Here is a 17,262-nt window from a genome sequence, read left to right on the forward strand (position 1 = left end):
AGACCATCCCCTCTGAGTAAAAGACAAATTAGTAGTACAACTTCTATCTCCCACTATGAATATGAAATGTGAATGTGTAAGTTGCTCAGTCTTGTCCGACTTCTCTGCAACCCCATGGACTTTGCAACCTCTGTCCATGGGATTCTCCAGGGAAGAATACTGGCTGCTTCCTTCTCCAGATCTTTCCAACCCAGGGATTTAACCCAGGTCCCCTGCATTGCAGGTGGATTCCTTAACAACTGGGCCACCAGGGCACTGAAGTGAAGTTGCTCAGTCGTGTCTAACTCTTTGCAATCCCATGGACTACAGCCTACCAGATTCTTCCATCCATGGGATTTTCCAGCCAAGAATACTGGAGTGGGTTGCCACGTCCTTCTCCAGATCTTCCCAACCAGGGACTGAACCCGGGTCTCCTGCATTGTAGGCAGACGCTTTACCGTTTGAGCCACCAGGAAAGCCCCCCACTATGAATAAGGAAGCACGATGCTTAATAAGCACCTCTAGGTTTTGATGGCAGCACATTTCAAATCTAAGAATACTACCCTTGCCTGTATATTGATGACATGAAGGCTGTCAGTTTTGAGTGGCTGAAAGGAGAGGGCTGAAAGGGATCTATGGCGGATGCATACTGTGGTGGAAGCTGGCCTGCCGCCTGGGTTACCTAATCTAGCAGACTCTAAAAGACAGCAGAGTTATTGGTGGAGGGAAAAATGCAGGTGAAATTAAAGCAATACCACTGTATACATACTCTTGATTTTTGTCAGCTCATTTTATTGAACTGAGTGTATAAAAACCACATAGAGCACATTACTAGAAAAAGTATTATATTTTTCAAATACATAATGGATTCTTTACCCTCTTTTATCTTTTTATTAAGACTAAACACATATAATTTCATCTTTTCTCAAATTAATGACAATGGTGTAACTGTGATTATCTTTTAGCAACCAAAGTCTATTTCCAGAGTTTTGAATTTGATATGAGAAAAACACTGCATCAAGTCCATTGTACCTGATTTGGTGCTGAGGTTGAACTGGTGAAATGGTTTGCTCCAGGATCCAGAGGCTATTGTAAGCTTGAAAGCAAACTGAAACGCTTAGGTTGACCTTGGCTGCTTAAGGATCCTCTGGATGGGGGTGAGGGGTGCCTGGTTCTGTTTTGCACAGGACGGCTCGTCCTCAGGCTAAGCTGGAATCTCTGGGAACAGTGTGTGTGTGTGTGTGTGTGTGTTTGCTGGAATCTCTGGGAACAGTGTGTGTGTGTGTGCTGGAATCTCTGGGAACAGTGTGTGTGTGTGTGTGTGTGTGTGTGTTGCTCAATCATGCCTGGAATCTCTGGGAACAGTGTGTGTGTTGCTCAATCATGCCTGACTCTTCGCAATCTCATGGACTGTAACCCACCAGACTCCTCTGTCCCGAATACTGGAGTGGGTTGCCATTTCCTTCTCCAGGGGATCTTCCTGACCCATGGATCAAACCCAGGTCTCCTGCATTGAAGGCAGATTCTTTACATCTGCGCTATAGGAACTGAGGTATGTACACGTTCAGGCATTTGCCTGGATGGTAGGTGGGGAGGACTCTACTTCTTATGTCACATTTCTACTTGTAATCCTTTTTCCATAAGGGGCAAATGGGCAGCTCTGGATTCTTGACGATACCAATCCTTTGCCAACAGCTCACTCTTTGTCAATGACACTAAGACCACTGAAAAAGAAGACAAAATTTTAGTTCACTGTGAACACGGAACACCAGTAGTAAAAGTGACTGTGGTAACTGTGTGATGAGGCAGAAACTGGGAACTGACTCTTGGAAAGTTCTACTGAGCTTGATTTATTTTAAGCAGCCAGGAGACATCTAGAATTTGGACACACAGTGTTTGGATATATCCTTTTATTTTTCTCCATTGCCCACTGACTTTAAAAACCTAAGATCATACCCCAATTTCCATTAGCGTGTCCACCATGAATGCAAAATTAAATAACTCAAATAAATAATGGGTAGCTAAAGAATACTTTAAAGGTAGTAAAAAGATAGCACCTCAGTGATTTCTTAGCATAATGCTAATCTTTCAAATGTGGGTAAAAATCCCATTTAGTGGGAAGGTTTGGAATCTTACATAAAAATATAACATGCATTATATATTTCTTGAATATAAGAAATTCAAGTGACCGTATCCTTACTGATATTAATATAACACAAATAAAATTATAATGAACATTTTAACACAAAAAGCAGTTCATTTCTAGTTAACATATTGAAATAACCGATATTCAAATTCTAACTATTATAGCACAGACATATCAATGGAGTTTATGTATATACACATGCTTCAAAGTAGAATTTGCTTTGGGGCTAGTACTTTTTATTCTAACCCACAGTATTTATGACTCATTTCAGTTGTTTTTACTAAGAAATCAGGAGATAAATTTCTGACTCTTGGATCAGTCAGAAAATAACTAAAAGTTATTTTTCTGTAAATTCAGTAAGAAGCTATTCTAAAATTGTTGCTTATCTATTTCTCTAAATGAAATCTCAGATAGTAATCTTGTCTCCTAATTAAAGGAAGACATTATAACTCTCTAATTCCTATTTTAACTAGAAGAGCCACATCATTATTTTTAATGGTTTCTTCTGTATTTTGTACCTTAAAAAAATGTTAGTAATACTACTTTCTGCAAAATACAAAACAGCATTAAAAGTAACCAGTTACTACTGGCATTCAGATTTTGAAGATATACCTTTATGATGAAATAACAATCATGAAACAAAATGTTCAGAAGAACTGTCAGTAACCATTTAAAAATCAGATTTATGATCCTCTTTAAATATTTGTTAAAGTGATGCTGGTTTACATCAAAGTGCTCCTAGTGAGGAGAAATGATGTACTATATTGAAAAAATAAGACCTCATCAGGGGTCTTCTTAACTCGGCTCTGAACAACCTTAAAAGTCAAAAGATCTGCACCATATGTTGTTCTCAAGGTCACTACCATGGGATGCCTTGTAAACACATCTTTTGGTATTATTAATAATAAAAGCACCTTGAACTGGATTCTAGATGGACATGTGTTATAAGCAAAGATACTCCTCTGAAGCCAAAAATCTGATGCTGCTGAAGTGTCCACTTTCGACTACTAGAGCTTAATGTAGCTGATCTAAAATCATTTCCCTAGTCCTACAGAATTTTCTTGATCTCTTAACATTTTAAAATAGTGACCTGGCACTAGTTTAGGTCTGAAAGTGTTCATCATTCGGTAGTGTCTGACTCTTTGTGACCTCGTGAACTGTATCCCGCCAGGCTCCACTGTCCATGGAATTTTCTGGGCAAGAATATTGGAGTGGGTTGCCATTTCCTTCTCCAGGGGATCTTCCCAATCCAGGGATTAAACCCAGGTCTCCTGCATTGCGGATAGATTCTTCACCTCTGAGCCAGCAGGGAAGCCCATATAGTTTAGGCCTATAAAAACATAACTCTCACAAGTTACTCCAAAACATGATAACTAGCACAAAATTTTTACATATCTTTAAAAAAAAGTTTTTGGATAATAACTCTAATGCATCAGGCTGCAGAGGACCCAAAGGGCACTCTAAATGACGGAATGATGGACATTATTTAATGATGGTAAATGAGAATTATTTCCTTAAAAGCCAATATCAATTTTACCAATTTTAAGTAGAACATAACATGAAACTATTTCATGAAATATAGTCTTGTTCTGTGCTCTCTTGACACCAGTCCCAACAGAAAGCTTCCAGTCTTTTTGCTGTTTCTTGACTGATGAGACATTCATCCTTTAATTCCCTGATTGTCTTCCTCAATGATTTTTGGAAACGTTTTTCTCGGTCTAGAACATTCTGCAGAATTCTCTTGGTATCCTCTAGCTCGCTGATCACATGATCTAGTTTATGCTTAAGTTTCTTTGGACTGTCCATCACACTGTAGCTATGTTCCTAAAAACATGAACACCAAGTTATTAAACCAGACAGACAAGCAGTTAGATAAAAAAATTATAACTAGGCCTCAGTTATTTCTCCAAATACTATGCTTAGAGAACATTTTTAAGTTGGTGATACTAAGAGGTTCAAAGACCACAGGGAGAGGACAGGGATATTTCAGGTGCCTAGAGTCCCCATTTTTGTCTAAGGTCTGGCATACACAAGGAGGGCAGAATCCTGTAGGTGGAAGGCACTTCTCACCTGGAGGCAGGCATCTGCTTATGAGCAAACAGCATGACACTCACAATGACCAGAACAGTTTTGATCCCTAAGTGTGGGCTGCTAAGTTTAAGTTTTACCTATCAAAAAAACCCTTACATTTTTAACCTTTTAACTGAATTGCTTTATTTGATGAATATTTCACTTTATAAGGGATGACAGGAAAGCACTGAAGCAGGTCCTCAGGCTGGGTGTTAGGGATTTAGAGAGGACTCTGGTCTTGGATTTATAAAGGGATAGTTTAAGCACTCTGTATTTATTTTGGTTATGGTATGTTTGTTGGGTATACTTTTTTCATTCAAAAACACCACTGACATATAAACATAAAATAATTTTGAAAAGCTGTTACTTAAAATTAGTGAAAATGACTTTGCTTTCAGCCAAGATGAAATAAGGGACTGGATTGACAAAAAAAAAAAACCCCAGGATTTCCCTGATGGTAAAAGGATATCTGCCTGCTAAGGCAGGAGACTGGGAAGAGTTCGCATGCTGTGGAGCAACTAAGCCCGTGTGTCACAGCCACCCAGCCTGCACTCTAGGGCCTGCAAGCCGCAACTACTGAGTCTGAATGCTGCAACTACTGAAGCCCGCGTGCCCTAGAGCCTGTGTTCTGCAACAAGAGAGAGGCCACCACAGTGAGGCCAGTGCACTGCAATGAAGAGTAGCCCCTGCTCACTGCAACTAGAGAAAGCCCGTGTGTGGCGACGAAGATGCAGTAAGACCTCAACACACAGCCAAAAGGTATAAAAAAGTTTTGCACATAAGGACATCAGGCAAGGAAGGCAGAGATTGCAGACAGATGGGAAACAAAGAGATGAGCCTTATGAATGCCCAACTTACTGCCTTGAGAGAGTTCTAGGCCTCAGTGCAAGGAGAGGAAACCCAGGCAGAGCCGGTTAGACAGAGTTGAGGAGGTGGTGCAAAGTATTTGGGGAGACCAAGGTGCCTACAGTTTACGGAACAACGTATCAATAGTAGAGAGGAGAACCTGGAGATCTTCAGAAGCTCCCTGTCAAGTATTGCCCTGAGTAAGATCAGAATATGTGTGTAGGAAACTGCTCAAGGCTGAGGAAAGAGTGGCCAGAAAAGATCAGGAGTACCCTGGGCTCACAGATTTTACTCCCACCAGCCAGTAACAGAGGAGTACATAGAAGAGTCTTGCCTCAGTGGTGGAGAACAAATATCCTGAGACAGAGCACTGTTCTGGTCCTGCCTTAAAAAAAACAAAACCTGAAAGAGCCAAATTGTTTCCAAATAACTACACCTCATAACAAAGCTCGAGCCTATAGGACACAAAAATATCCAGCATCCGGTAAAGTAAAATCCACAGTATTTGGCACAGAAAATTTACCAGGCATGCAAAACAGCAGAAAATATGAGCCATAATAACAGAGAAACCAATCCACAGAAACCAACCCAGAACTAGCAAATGTTAGAATCAGTAGACAAGGATATTAATGAAATTACTAAAACTGTATCATATATGTTAGAAAGTTAAGCAGAGACATGAAAGATATAAAAAAAGGAATCAAATAGGACACCTGGACTTAAAAATTACTATGTGTGAGGTGAAAAATATATTAAAGAGAACTAATGGCAGATTAGAAATTTCAGAAGATTGGTGAAGGTGAAGATACAGCAATAGGAATGATCCAGAATGGACTACAGAGAGAAAAGGGAATATTTAAAAAACAAAAAAATGAACAGAGCATGAGTGAAAGGTGGCACAACTTCTGACAGTGCAATATACATGTAATTAGACTCCCCCAAGGAAATGGAAGAAAAGTTGAGGAAGAAAGAAATATTTGAAGAAATCATGACCAAAATTTTTCCAAGTCTGATAAAAACTATAAACTCACAGATAGAGAAACAATAAATCCCAAGCATAAGAAACATGAACAAAGCTAAACTATGGTATAATCAAATTATTTAAAACCATTAGCAAAGAAAAAAGATAAGAATGAGAGTAGATTTTTGATTAGCAAGCATGCAAATGAGAATATAGTGGAGCAACATCTTAAAAAAACTAAAAACAACAAATTCCCAAACTGTCAACCCAGAATTTGTCAATATCTTTCAAAAATGAAGACTAAATAATGATTGTTCAGATTTTTCCAGACTAAATAATGACTATTTAGGAGACTAAGTAATGATTTTATAAAAGCTGAAAGAATTTATCACCTGCATAGCTGCACTGTAAGGAGTATTAAAGTTAAGTCCTTCAGACAGAATGATACCAGATGGAAATATGGATTTACACAAAGGAATGAAAAACCCTAAAGTGGCAACTACATGGGTAGCATATACCTTTTTTTCTTATTATTTAAATCTTTTAAAAAGATAATTTACAGCTTAAACAAAAATTATATCAAAGTGATGTGTGGTTCATAGCATATGTACAGTGAAATGTATGACAGCTGTAGCAAAAAGGCTGGAGAAGAGAAATAAAAGTATACTATGGTAAGATATGTATATTATACACTAGGTGGAATAATTTCACTTATGTAGCCTGTGGCAAGTTAAACATGGATGCTATAGACCCAAAAGCAATTAACAAAGAGTTACGGTGAATGAATCAAAAAAAGGAGATAAGATGGAATTATAAAGAAATTTAATTAATTAAAGGCAGAAAAAGAAGAAAAAGAACAAAGAATAAATGGAATAGGAAATAAGTATGACGACAGATTTAAACCAAACCATATCCCATTAGATAATTTGATAGAAAGTAAGGATAATCACATTAGATTATTATAGTTTAAATAATCCAAATAAAAGGCAGAAATTATATCTAGAAAAGATTAGTGATTATAAATAACAAAGTTATATTAAAAAATCAAGACCCAAAAGTATATGCTGCCAAGAAAAAACACACTTTAAAAATAAAAAGACATAAATAGGTTGAAACTAAAGGTTTCAACTAGGATAACACTAATAACAGAGAACTACAGTATATGCAGAGTACATCACGAGAAATGCTGGGCTGGAAGAAACACAAGCTGGAATCAAGATTGCCAGGAGAAATATCAATAACCTCAGATATGCAGATGACACCATCCTTATGGCAGAAAGTGAAGAGGAACTAAAAAGCCTCTTGATGAAAGTGAAAGAGGAGAGTGAAAAAGTTGGCTTAAAGCTCAACATTCAGAAAACTAAGATCATGGCATCTGGTCCCATCACTTCATGGGAAATAGATGGGGAAACAGTGGAAACAGTGTCAGACTTTATTTTTTTGGGCTCCAAAATCACTGCAGATGGTGACTGCAGCCATGAAATTAAAAGACGCTTACTCCTTGGAAGGAAAGTTATGACCAACCTAGACAGCATATTAAAAAGCAGAGACATTACTTTGCCAACAAAGGTCCATCTAGTCAAGGCTATGGTTTTTCCAGTGGTCATGTATGGATGTGAGAGTTGACTGTGAAGAAAGCTGAGCGCTGAAAAATTGATGCTTTTGAACTGTGGTGTTGGAGAAGACTCTTGAGAGTCTCTTGGACTGCAAGGAGATTCAACCAGTCCATCCTGAAGGAGATCAGTCCTGGGTGTTCATTGGAAGGACTGATGCTGAAGCTGAAACTCCAATACTTTGGCCACCTCATGGGAAGAGTTGACTCATTGGAAAAGACCCTGATGCTGGGAGGAATTGGGGTCAGGAGGAGAAGGACATGACAGAGGATGAGATGGTTGGATGGCATCACCAACTCGATGGGCATGGGTTTGAGTAAACTGGGAGTTGGTGATGGACAGGGAGGTCTGGCGTGTTGCGATTCATGGGGTCGCAAAGAGTCGGACATGACTGAGAGACTGAACTGACTGACTGACTGACGGTGGGTATATTACTATCAGACAAAGAAGATTTCAGAGCAAAGAATATTACCAGGCATAAATAAGGCCATTTCTTAATAATAAAGGGGTTAATTTATCAAGACATAAGTATTTTCTTTTCCAATGGTTTTGAATAATTTGATTATGATGTAGCCTAGCTTAGCTTTCTTCATGTTTCTTGTGCTTGGGATTGCTGAGCTTTTTATCTGTGGGTTTATAGTTTTTATCAAACCTGGAAAAATTTTGGCCATGATTTCTTCAAATATTCTCCTCTCTTTCAACTTTTCTTCCTTTTCCTTTGGAGAGTCTAATTGCATGTATATTGGGCTATCTGAAGTTGTACCATTTCTCAAAGATGCTCTGTTCATGTTTTTCATTTTTTAAATATTCCCTTTTCCCTCTGTATTCCATTCTGGATAGTCCCATTGCTATATCTTCACCTTCACTAATCTTTTCTTCTGAAATATCTAACATGCCATTCAGTTCAGTTCAGTCACTCAGTTGTGTCTGACTCTTTGCAACCCCATGGACTGCAGCACGCCAGGCCTCCCTGTCTGTCGCCAACTCCCAAAGTTTTCATGTCCATTGAGTCGGTGATGCCATCCAGCCATCTCATCCTCTGTCATTCCCTTTTCCCCCTGCCTTCAAACATGCCATTAATTCTCTCCAATATATTTTTCAACTCACACGTAAGTTTTTTCTAATTCTTAGTTTTGCTTATATGAGATGATAGATGTTCATCTAAACTTACTGTGATGATCACTTCATGATGAATGTTAATTATATCATTACTGTACACTTTAAATTTATACAGTGGTGTATGTCAATTATATCTCAATAAAACTGAAAGAATAAAATAGAAACGTACTTCCTCAGTCTGATAAAGGGCAATTATGAAAAATCCACAGTTAACATCATATAAATATCTTCAATGGTGAAAGACTGATGCCTTCCTCCTAAAATCAGGAGCAAAGCATAATGATCAGCTCTCAGTACTGCTATTCAGTATACCCTTAGAGGTTCAAGGTAGTGCAATAAAGCAAGAAAAAGAAATAAAAGGTATTTACATTGGAAAAGAAGAATTAAAACTGTCTTTAATGACAGACATCATGATTATTTTTGTAGAAAACCTGACAGTCTTTATGAAAAGGCTTTCATAATTAACATGTGAGTTTAGCACATTTGACAGGTACAAGATTCATATACAAAGGTCAATTTATTTCCATATACTAACAGTAATTAAAACAATGCCATTTATAATAGCATCCAAACATACAAAATACTTAGAGATAAATCTGACAAAAGAAATGAAAGACTATACACTGAAAATGACAAAACCCTACTAAGAAAATTTAAAAGTTTAAATATATGAAGCGATGAGCTGGAAGACTTAAAACAGTCTTATTAAGATGTCAATTCTTCTCAAATGGATCTGTAGATTCAACAGAATCCCAGTCAAAACTCTAGCAGAAATTTTGTAGAAATTTATCAAAGTGTTTCTAAAATTCATATAAAAATGCAAAGGACCAAGACTATCCAAAACAACTTTGAAAAAGAACAAAGTTGGAATATTTAACACTGATTAAACACTGCCTGATTTTAAGCATTATTATAAAGCTATATATATATATATAGAGAGAGAGAGTAATTAAGATAGGAAAACAGATCTGGATTCCAGGGCCTGATTCTAACATGAAAAAGCAATCAGATGAATAAATAAATGTAAGCTTCAATACTGTCTGTGTATGACAGTCCTTCAAGAAAACCTAAAGACATAACTATTTTTTAAATTAGGTATTTCCACATAGAACCTACAATACCAATATCTAAAGGGAGGAATTATTTATTGTATTTTATTGGTTGACATTACTTTGCCAACAAAGGTCCGTTTAGTCAAAGCTATGGTTTTTCCAGCAATCAAGTATGGGTATGAGAGTTGAACCATAAAGAAAGCTGAGCACCGAAGAATTGATGCTTTTGAACCATGGTGTTGGAGAAGACTCTGGAGAGCCCCTTGGACTGCAAGGAGATCCAACCAGTCCATCCTAAAGGAGATCAGTCCTGGGTGTTCATTGGAAGGACTGATGCTGAAGCTGAAACTCCAATACTTTGGCCACCTCATGGGAAGAGTTGACTCGTTGGAAAAGACCCTGATGCTGGCAAAGACTGAAGGCAGGAGAAGGGGACGACAGAGGATGAGACAGTTGGATGGTATCACTGATTTGAAGGACATGAGTTTGAGCAAGTTCTGGGAGTTGTGATGGACAGGCATACTGGCGTGCTGTAGTCCATGGGGTCACAGAGTTGGACATGACTGAGTAACTGAACTAAACTGAACTGATTGGTTGAAATATTTTTTGAAAGCATTCTTTGAATTAAATATGTAATATACAAATTATAATGGTCCTTGGAAGCAACATTACTTTTGGTTATTACATATTAAAAACATCTCAAAAACCTGAACTCCCAGTTTTTCAATAAGATTTTGAAAAGGTTAATCCTAATGGAGAGGGCATGTTCATCTTAAAAATATCAACATGAGCCCAGTAAGTAATTTTACTTACAAAAATGAATTGGGACTGGAATTCTTCAACACACGAGGAAGCATCAACAAGCTTGTGATTGTGGTTTGTAACTGGAAGGGCTTTGAGGGTGAAGTTTTTCCTACAAGGAAGTTTTTCTCTTTTTCCCTGTTAAGAATAGTTAATTGTTAATCAATCATTGTAGATATTTCTGTCCTTTTGTAAATTTTTAACCTTCTTAACTTTTTGTAGTAAAATTATTATTTTTTTATGGAAATTGCTTTTAAAAGTCAGTAAAATTTAAATTCACTGAGATTACTTTAAAGGAACTTCCCTAAAACAACTTTAAAGTTTACCTGGAAACATTAATTTTCCTTTAAAAAAAAAGAATTAAAAAAAAGAACGATAATGAGGGAAGATATATCCTACAAGGTATTAAAAATATCCTACAAGGTAACAATATTTAAGATAGTGTTCTGTTCTTTTGGCTTCCCAGATGGTTCAGTGGTAAGGAATCTGCCTGCCAAGCTGGAGGCACAGGAGATATGGGTTCTAGCCTTGGTTTAGAAGACTATTCTCTAAGAAAAATATGAATAGATCATGTAGATAATAGCCTTCAGGATAAAAAATGGCATTCTGAATAAGTGGAAAAAGGCTATAAATCATGAAAAATGAACTAATTATGAAAAAGTTATATTCTTTATGTACAATAAATCACAATGAATTTATATATAATGAAAATTCATGTAAGAATGAAAACAATGAGGAAGTAGAAAAATACATGGGAAATATTTATAAAATCTTAAATCAGACAGCACAAGAGAAAATATAGGACTACTTAAAAAAATGTATTTCACACAACACAAACGAACACCATAATTAGAACTAAAGATAAAGAACAAAAAGTAACTGCAACATAGTTAAATGATTCCTATCCTCAGTATCTATTGTTGTTACAAAACAGCTTAGAAAAAGATAAAACTGGAAGACTTTAATAAGTTATTCACAAAAGAAGAAGTAAAACTGTTTAATGAACACAGGAAATAATGCATAAATGCACTAATATTCAAAGATAAATTAAAAGAATAAGGTGCCATCTATGCGTATCCATTTCAGCAGAGATTAAAAACACAACTTACACTGAGGATTAGGAGGGACAGACACTTTTACACCTAACTATTAGTAGGGCAGTAGACTGATACAAACTTCATGATGGGCTTTTGAGAGGTTTGTATCAAAAGCAAAAAATGACTTTAAAATGTGTGTAATTTTTGATCTAGCTATTTTATTTCCAGGAAATTAGTTTGGGGAAATAAGGATATGTACATAGATTCAGCTACAATAATATTTATTATAATGCTTTTTAAAACAGTGAAAGATGATAATCTATATTCAATGGTAAGGACTGATTACATATTTATTGTCCACACATAGGATCAACCACTATATGGTCTTTAAAAATGTTCTGTAAAGATGACATCATTAAATATGAGGAAGGATACAGAATCATAGGAACTCTTATAAGCCAGTGGTGGGGATACGTATAAGTTGGCAAAACCACTTTGGAAACTATGGTGATATCTACTCAAGCTGATCCTAGAATCCATCGATTCCATTTCTAACAGAAATGTACATATACTCTGTAGAAATGTGTACATTTAAGTGCATCAAAAGGCATGAACAAAAATGTAGTTGCACCATTCATAACAGCTCTGAAGTGAAAATCCAATGTTCATCAACAGTAGAATAGAAATTAAAGTTTATTTATACAATGTGCTGAAGAAGTGATGTTTTAGAACTGTGGTGCTAGAGAAGACTCTTGAGAGTCTCTTGGACTGCAAGGAGATCAAACTAGTCAATTCTAAAGTAAATCAACCCTGAATATTCATTGGAAGGATTGATGCTGAGGCTGAAGTTCCAATACTTTGGCCACTTGATGTGAAGAGCTGACTCACTGGAAAAGACCCTGATGCTGGGAAAGATTGAGGGCAGGAGGAGAAGGGAGCAGCAAAACATGAGATGACTGGATGGCAGCACCAACTCAATGGACAGGAGTTTGAGCAAACTCTGGGAAATGGTGAAGGACAGGGAAGCCTGGTGCACTGAAGTTCATGAGCTCACAAAAAGTTGGACATGACTTAGCACTGAACAACAACAGATGCAATAAAATATTATAGTGCAAAGAAAATACATGGACTAGTACCACATGCTGCGATGTGGATGAATCATAAGAACAAAACGTTGAGGGAAAGCAGCCACAGTACAGAGTATGTACTATATGACTCCATTTACAATAACTGACAGAGATAAAAGTCAGGATAGTTGTACTTTCGAGGGTGTAGGCACTGGGAAAGAGCAAGAGGAAAGCTTCTGGGGCATTGATAACTTTCTCCATCTTGGTCTGAGAGGAGATACATGAGTATATTCACTTTATGAAAGTCCAATGGTCTATACACTTAAGTGTGCATTTGTTATATGTATGTTGACTTCAGTATAAAGCTTAGTTAAAAAAAAAAACTGATGTTCTATACAGGTTTCTCTTAAAAATGTGATCCATTGAGCTGCAACACAATCATGCAGGGTGCCTATTAGAAAATTCAGATCCTAGACTCCAAAGCAAACTTGCTGAATCAAATTCTTTGGGAGAAGGGGTTAGGATTTTGCATTTTAAGCCAAGCTCCCTGGATGATAATTAGGTAGACTAAATTTGAAAGTCATTGTTGTAGAAAAATATTTAACATCATAAAATATTATAATAGTTAAGAGTGAACTGTGGAGCTAAAATACCTGGGTTTAAATCCAGCCTCTGCCATTTAACAGCAGTGTGACTTGGGGAATGTATTCCAGCTTTCTGGGTCTAAATTTTCTCAAGTGGTCAAATGAGAATAAGATTATTTAACTCTTATGGTAGTTTGGGGGACTAAAAAGAGTCAAAATATATGTAAAGTGCTTAGATTAGTGCCTGGCACACAGTAAGCACTGTATGAATGTTTAAAAAAAAAAAGAGCAAAGCAAATAATAAAAAGATACACAATATAACTCTATTCTGTAAGAATATATCAATATAGATGAATTTATATACAAATATACACATACAAATGATAGAAAAGATCCACATAGAGTGTTATTAACAGTGTTACTTCTGGATTCTGTGATTTCCTTGTTATTAGGAAATAACTTTTGGAAGATAGTAATTTATCATTTGACTTATTATGTCCATATTTCTTAAGGTCCGCTTAACATTACAGATGACACCATGGTATAGGAAACAAACCCTTTAGAGCAAATTGCAGAAGATACTGTACATTTCTTAATACGGAAGAAACTGAGTCAGTTTCCACTTTATAACTCAAGTACTGAGATATGAACATCTGCAAATGTGACCAAAGACCCTATGGGAGTAGACATCTTCTGAACTACTTCTGTTTCCAGCTGTCAGGAAGGAGATACCTTTCAATGGAGGTTCATTCCTACCGATGTGGGAACCCACAGGCTCTCCCTGAATTTTCCACATTGGAATCAGTCAATCTCTAGAGTTTCTGCAAGTGAGTACATGTTCAGGTATATGAAGTCAAGAGAGATACTGCGGGTGAAGCAGCTCATCGGTGGCACTAAAATCACTGAGAAAAGCCACAGAATACAACTAGAGTTTCCTTAAACAACCCTTTTATTTTTTTGACCTCTTCCTTCTTTCTCTTCTTAATTTTTGGTTTTCTACCTTCCAGTTCTACCTAGGCTTTAAGTGTGAATGTATGTGGCTCTCAAAGTATACTTTGTGTCTATTGCGGCTCTGCTCTTGACTTTTGCTCCAGTGTGAGGAGCACTGCCAGCTTGGAACTTCAGGAACTCTTAACATTCTTCCAAATTTTAGACCCAAATCTTGAGCTATACTAACTCAAGTTTGCTTCACCAAACCTTAGTAAGGTTCAGATATTAACATTTCTGAGGGGCTATTGGTAAAACACTCTTACTATTCATTACAAAAGCTTACACAGCAGTTTACAAATCTAAAAAAACTTAAAAAAAAATGGTTTTCAAATTAATAAGCAAACAGTAAAAAATGGCAGCAAGTGTGGTGAAGGTTCTTAAATAGTCCATAAAAAGTGAGTAATGATGGTAAGCAGCATCTGATAAACAAACCTGTAAGCGAGATATGGAATCAAAAATAGAAGGTATGACTCCAGGTTTCAGTTTAATATTTGGAGCACTTCTGTCAAAATCTGTCTTCTTAAAGTGTCTTGAACATAGCACATCTCCTTTTTTAGGCTCCCAAATACCTGCAGCATTCACATTACGTCTTTTCATTGCTAATACCCATTTTCTTTTGATGTTTTTATCTGTGGGGAATCTAGAAAAAAAATACATACAGTATTTTAAAATTAAACACATATATTTGAATTAAAAGGCTGTGCCTAAATTGATTCTTTAATTGGTTTGTTATTACTCTTGGGAACTGGAATATTTAGGAAACCACTGCGACTTATGGCTTTATGACTTTCAGTTTTAATACTCAGATTTTTGTACCAAAATACTGCAGGCAAATAGCCCTCATTTAATTCTCTCTTATATTATAAAGAAGAAAAGCTTCCAAAGGCATTTAATACCTTAGAGTAAAATTCACAACTGAAGGTTTTTCTTCATCTATAGATGATGAAGAATATCACTTGGGCCTTTTCCTATCTGATGAATTTATCCCAGATGAACAGAGACACTTGTAGTTCCATTCTTCTATCAGCATTAAAAAGTAGTTTAGTACAACATTTAATACAAAACAAGGGTATAAATCCTTAGTGAATGAATGCAGAGAAGTCCTGCGGAGTTTGGAATTTTGGAGATCAGAACGATTTTGAGATCTGGAGGTTAATAGCCATATCTTTTCCAATTTTCCAAGCTGGTTCAAGTCCTTTTTGGAATAAAGTGGGGTACATGTGTTCATTTTTTATTTCCTTATACTTAGCAAAGTAGTTAGCAGGTGCTTTCTCTGGCACATAGCATAATGCCTGGCACAAAAGCAACAAAATAAAACCTCAGCACATGAATAATTATTAAACTTTATTGCTCCTTCTTTCCTATACTGTCAGAAGAATGACTAAAATACTAAATTAGGACCATCTTAATTTATCTGCAATACAGCTAAACTTGGTCTGAAATTGTAATTTATACCTTTTTCTCTGTAACATAAGCCTGATCTATTTTTAAACATCAATATAAACATAAGCTTGATTTATTTCTAAAGGACAAAATATATTTGAGCAAAGATCCTTCATTTGGATTGTAAACTATGTAAACAACACAATTTCTTTGAAGGTATGTTAAAATACAAAATAGTACTATTAGCAAAAAGGTTTGATGATATTTTTGTTAATCAGTCTGTGATACCTTTGCAGGTATCTTAAGCTTCTGAACTAATTATAAAAACGTAAAATTATTATTGTCACTTCAAATTCAACTAAAAAGGTTATTAAAAAAGAAGTTAACTAAAGTTCAAAATCGAAGATCTAGGAGGTATACAGCTCAGGGGTAGAGCAACTGGTTGCAAAATTAAAGATTTAAGTAGACCTGTCTTTTGCTTCTTTTAACAGTCAAAAGTACTTAGCTTAACTACAGCTGACTCTTACACGTGAAATGTCAGTCCTTTTAACTTGGAATTCGGTAAACAGCGAGAGGCACATCCAACGGCCGAGCAACATTTCACCATGGTTTCAGCAACTCATCCCAGAACTGAAAGAAAATTAAGGGGGCAAGCGTCAGTAACTTCAAAGCTAAGGGGCACATATTTACCTTTCCCAGAACGTTCCACGTAACATTACATGAGGTTAGAAAGCCAAAGGCAAATATTTTCTTTCAAAACCCGCAGCTCTGCTCATAACATTTTCTAGGGGTTTGGCTCTTTAACAAGGCAGGTCATATTCAGCTAGGCCTTCGGTCAGTTTCGGGGGTGGGCACATTTCCCTCCCACCGCTTCTTACAGGCACGCGTTCCCTCTGTCACCAGATCCTGGCACCCTGACGCCTCCCAGAACGCTCCTTCTGCGCTCTCAGCCCAAGCGTTGCTTCCTCAGGGAAACATTCCTTGACACCCGATTAAGTCAGATTCCCTCTAGTATTAGCTCTCAGCGAACACACACTTCCCCTTCCTAGCACTTCTCCAAGCTGTAAACCTACATTTATTTCAGGGTGTCTGTGGACCCTTTCTCCTTCACCAGTCTGAGTTCCCAGAACTGTTTTTGGTCACTTTCGTTCCCATGGCGTAGCTGGTGACTGGCACATAGTAAGTGTTAATATACTACTGAAGGAATGAAGAGGAAGTAACGAAAAGGGGGACAAAAAGGCATTCGGGCGGCTGACGAGCCGCTGGCTGCTCGGCCGTCGCCGCGCGCTCTCAGCCTGGAGGCCGGGCAGGAGCTCCGCCCCTTTCTCGAGGCTACGGCCGTTGCCGGGGGAGGGAGGGGCCGCCCTGTCACAGGTGTCGCTGCGGCCCTTCCTCAGAGGCCACCGGACGTCTCCGCGCCGCTGCGGTCCTCCTCGCCCCGAACCGCCCCCAGGGTGTGGGCGGGTAGCGATGGGGGGAAAAGGGGAGGCAACCTAAGAATTATTACCGTTAGCGGTGAAGGCAGCAACTAACGACGACAACGGAGACTGCACCTCCTTTCGCTTCCGCCCCGTCGTCCCGGGTGCCGGAAATCCGGCTGCCCCGGGTCACGTG

At 37.5% G+C, this 17,262-nt stretch overlaps 1 protein-coding gene across 3 annotated transcripts; it reads right to left on the reverse strand.

The window, feature by feature from the left end:
* Positions 1-793: 793 nt before the first annotated feature.
* THAP6 (THAP domain containing 6) lies at positions 794-17,234 on the reverse strand. Of its 3 annotated transcripts, none has more exons than XM_065914691.1 (5): positions 17,156-17,234; positions 16,176-16,278; positions 14,698-14,905; positions 10,600-10,725; positions 794-3,949 (listed from the first exon to the last, which is right to left on the reverse strand). In XM_065914691.1, the coding sequence occupies exons 2-5, from the start codon at positions 16,253-16,255 to the stop codon at positions 3,695-3,697; spliced, it is 669 nt and encodes a 222-aa protein (XP_065770763.1). In that variant the 5' UTR covers positions 16,256-16,278; positions 17,156-17,234; the 3' UTR covers positions 794-3,694. The 3 variants fall into 3 exon arrangements, with proteins under 3 accessions (XP_065770763.1, XP_065770764.1, XP_065770765.1); XM_065914692.1 differs by lacking the exon at positions 17,156-17,234 and adding an exon at positions 16,722-16,946; XM_065914693.1 differs by lacking the exon at positions 10,600-10,725.
* Positions 17,235-17,262: the final 28 nt, after the last annotated feature.

Source organism: Muntiacus reevesi, chromosome 22, assembly GCF_963930625.1.
Source record: "Muntiacus reevesi chromosome 22, mMunRee1.1, whole genome shotgun sequence".
NCBI lineage: Eukaryota > Metazoa > Chordata > Mammalia > Artiodactyla > Cervidae > Muntiacus > Muntiacus reevesi.

Excerpts from the sequence above, each read along its gene's own strand:
- THAP6 (XM_065914691.1), bottom strand. The coding sequence starts at position 16,255 with ATGGTGAAATGTTGCTCGGCCGTTGGATGTGCCTCTCGCTGTTTACCG. Across the intron at positions 10,726-14,697 it reads ATTCCATATCTCGCTTACAG|GGAAAAAGAGAAAAACTTCC; the intron begins GTTTGTTTATCA and ends TATTCTTAACAG. Across the intron at positions 3,950-10,599 it reads TCCAGTCCCAATTCATTTTT|GAACATAGCTACAGTGTGAT; the intron begins GTAAGTAAAATT and ends TCATGTTTTTAG.